General features: G+C 69.9%; 1 protein-coding gene across 2 annotated transcripts in view; it reads right to left on the bottom strand.

The window, feature by feature from the left end:
• MEIS3 (Meis homeobox 3) overlaps positions 1-379 on the bottom strand; it is a 17,450-nt gene extending 17,071 nt beyond the window's left edge. The window contains exon 1 of one of the 2 annotated variants that reach the window (XM_011926473.1): positions 349-379. In XM_011926473.1, coding sequence (XP_011781863.1) covers positions 349-360 — 12 coding nt within the window. In that variant the 5' untranslated portion in view covers positions 361-379. The remainder of the gene's footprint in view (positions 1-348) is intronic. The other variant, XM_011926482.1, reaches the window with a different exon arrangement.

The following is a 379-nucleotide window of genomic DNA, read 5'->3' as shown; positions in this document are numbered from 1 at the left end:
AGGCAGAAAGAGGGGGGAGACCAGGGGCAGAGAGAGGGGGACAGAGAGGCAGAAACGAGGGGGAGACTGGGGCAGACAGAGGGGGACAGAGAGGTAGGGAGAGACTGGGGCAGGGAGAAGAAGCTAAACGGTGGGGAGGAGGCGAGGCCCAGGGGCAGGGAGAGGGGACACCTGGGGGCAGAGAGGGAGCACAGAGGGACTGGGAGACCCAGGGGCGGAGGGAGGGGCAGAGAGAGAGGTGGTGGAGAGGACGGATGGGCTGATGCGGGGCCAGCGCCGGAGAGGAGGGATGCAAGGACAGGGGGTGCGGAAGCGGCCGGGGCGCGGGGTCCCCGCCCTGAGACCTACCCTCCGGGCCATGGGCTGAGGCCGGCGGCAG

This window comes from Colobus angolensis, unplaced genomic scaffold (assembly GCF_000951035.1).
Source record: "Colobus angolensis palliatus isolate OR3802 unplaced genomic scaffold, Cang.pa_1.0 Scaffold119, whole genome shotgun sequence".
In the NCBI taxonomy this organism is placed as follows: Eukaryota; Metazoa; Chordata; class Mammalia; order Primates; family Cercopithecidae; genus Colobus; species Colobus angolensis.
The sequence above is the reverse complement of the archived record's forward strand: the minus strand, read 5'-3'. Positions and strand labels throughout refer to the sequence as shown.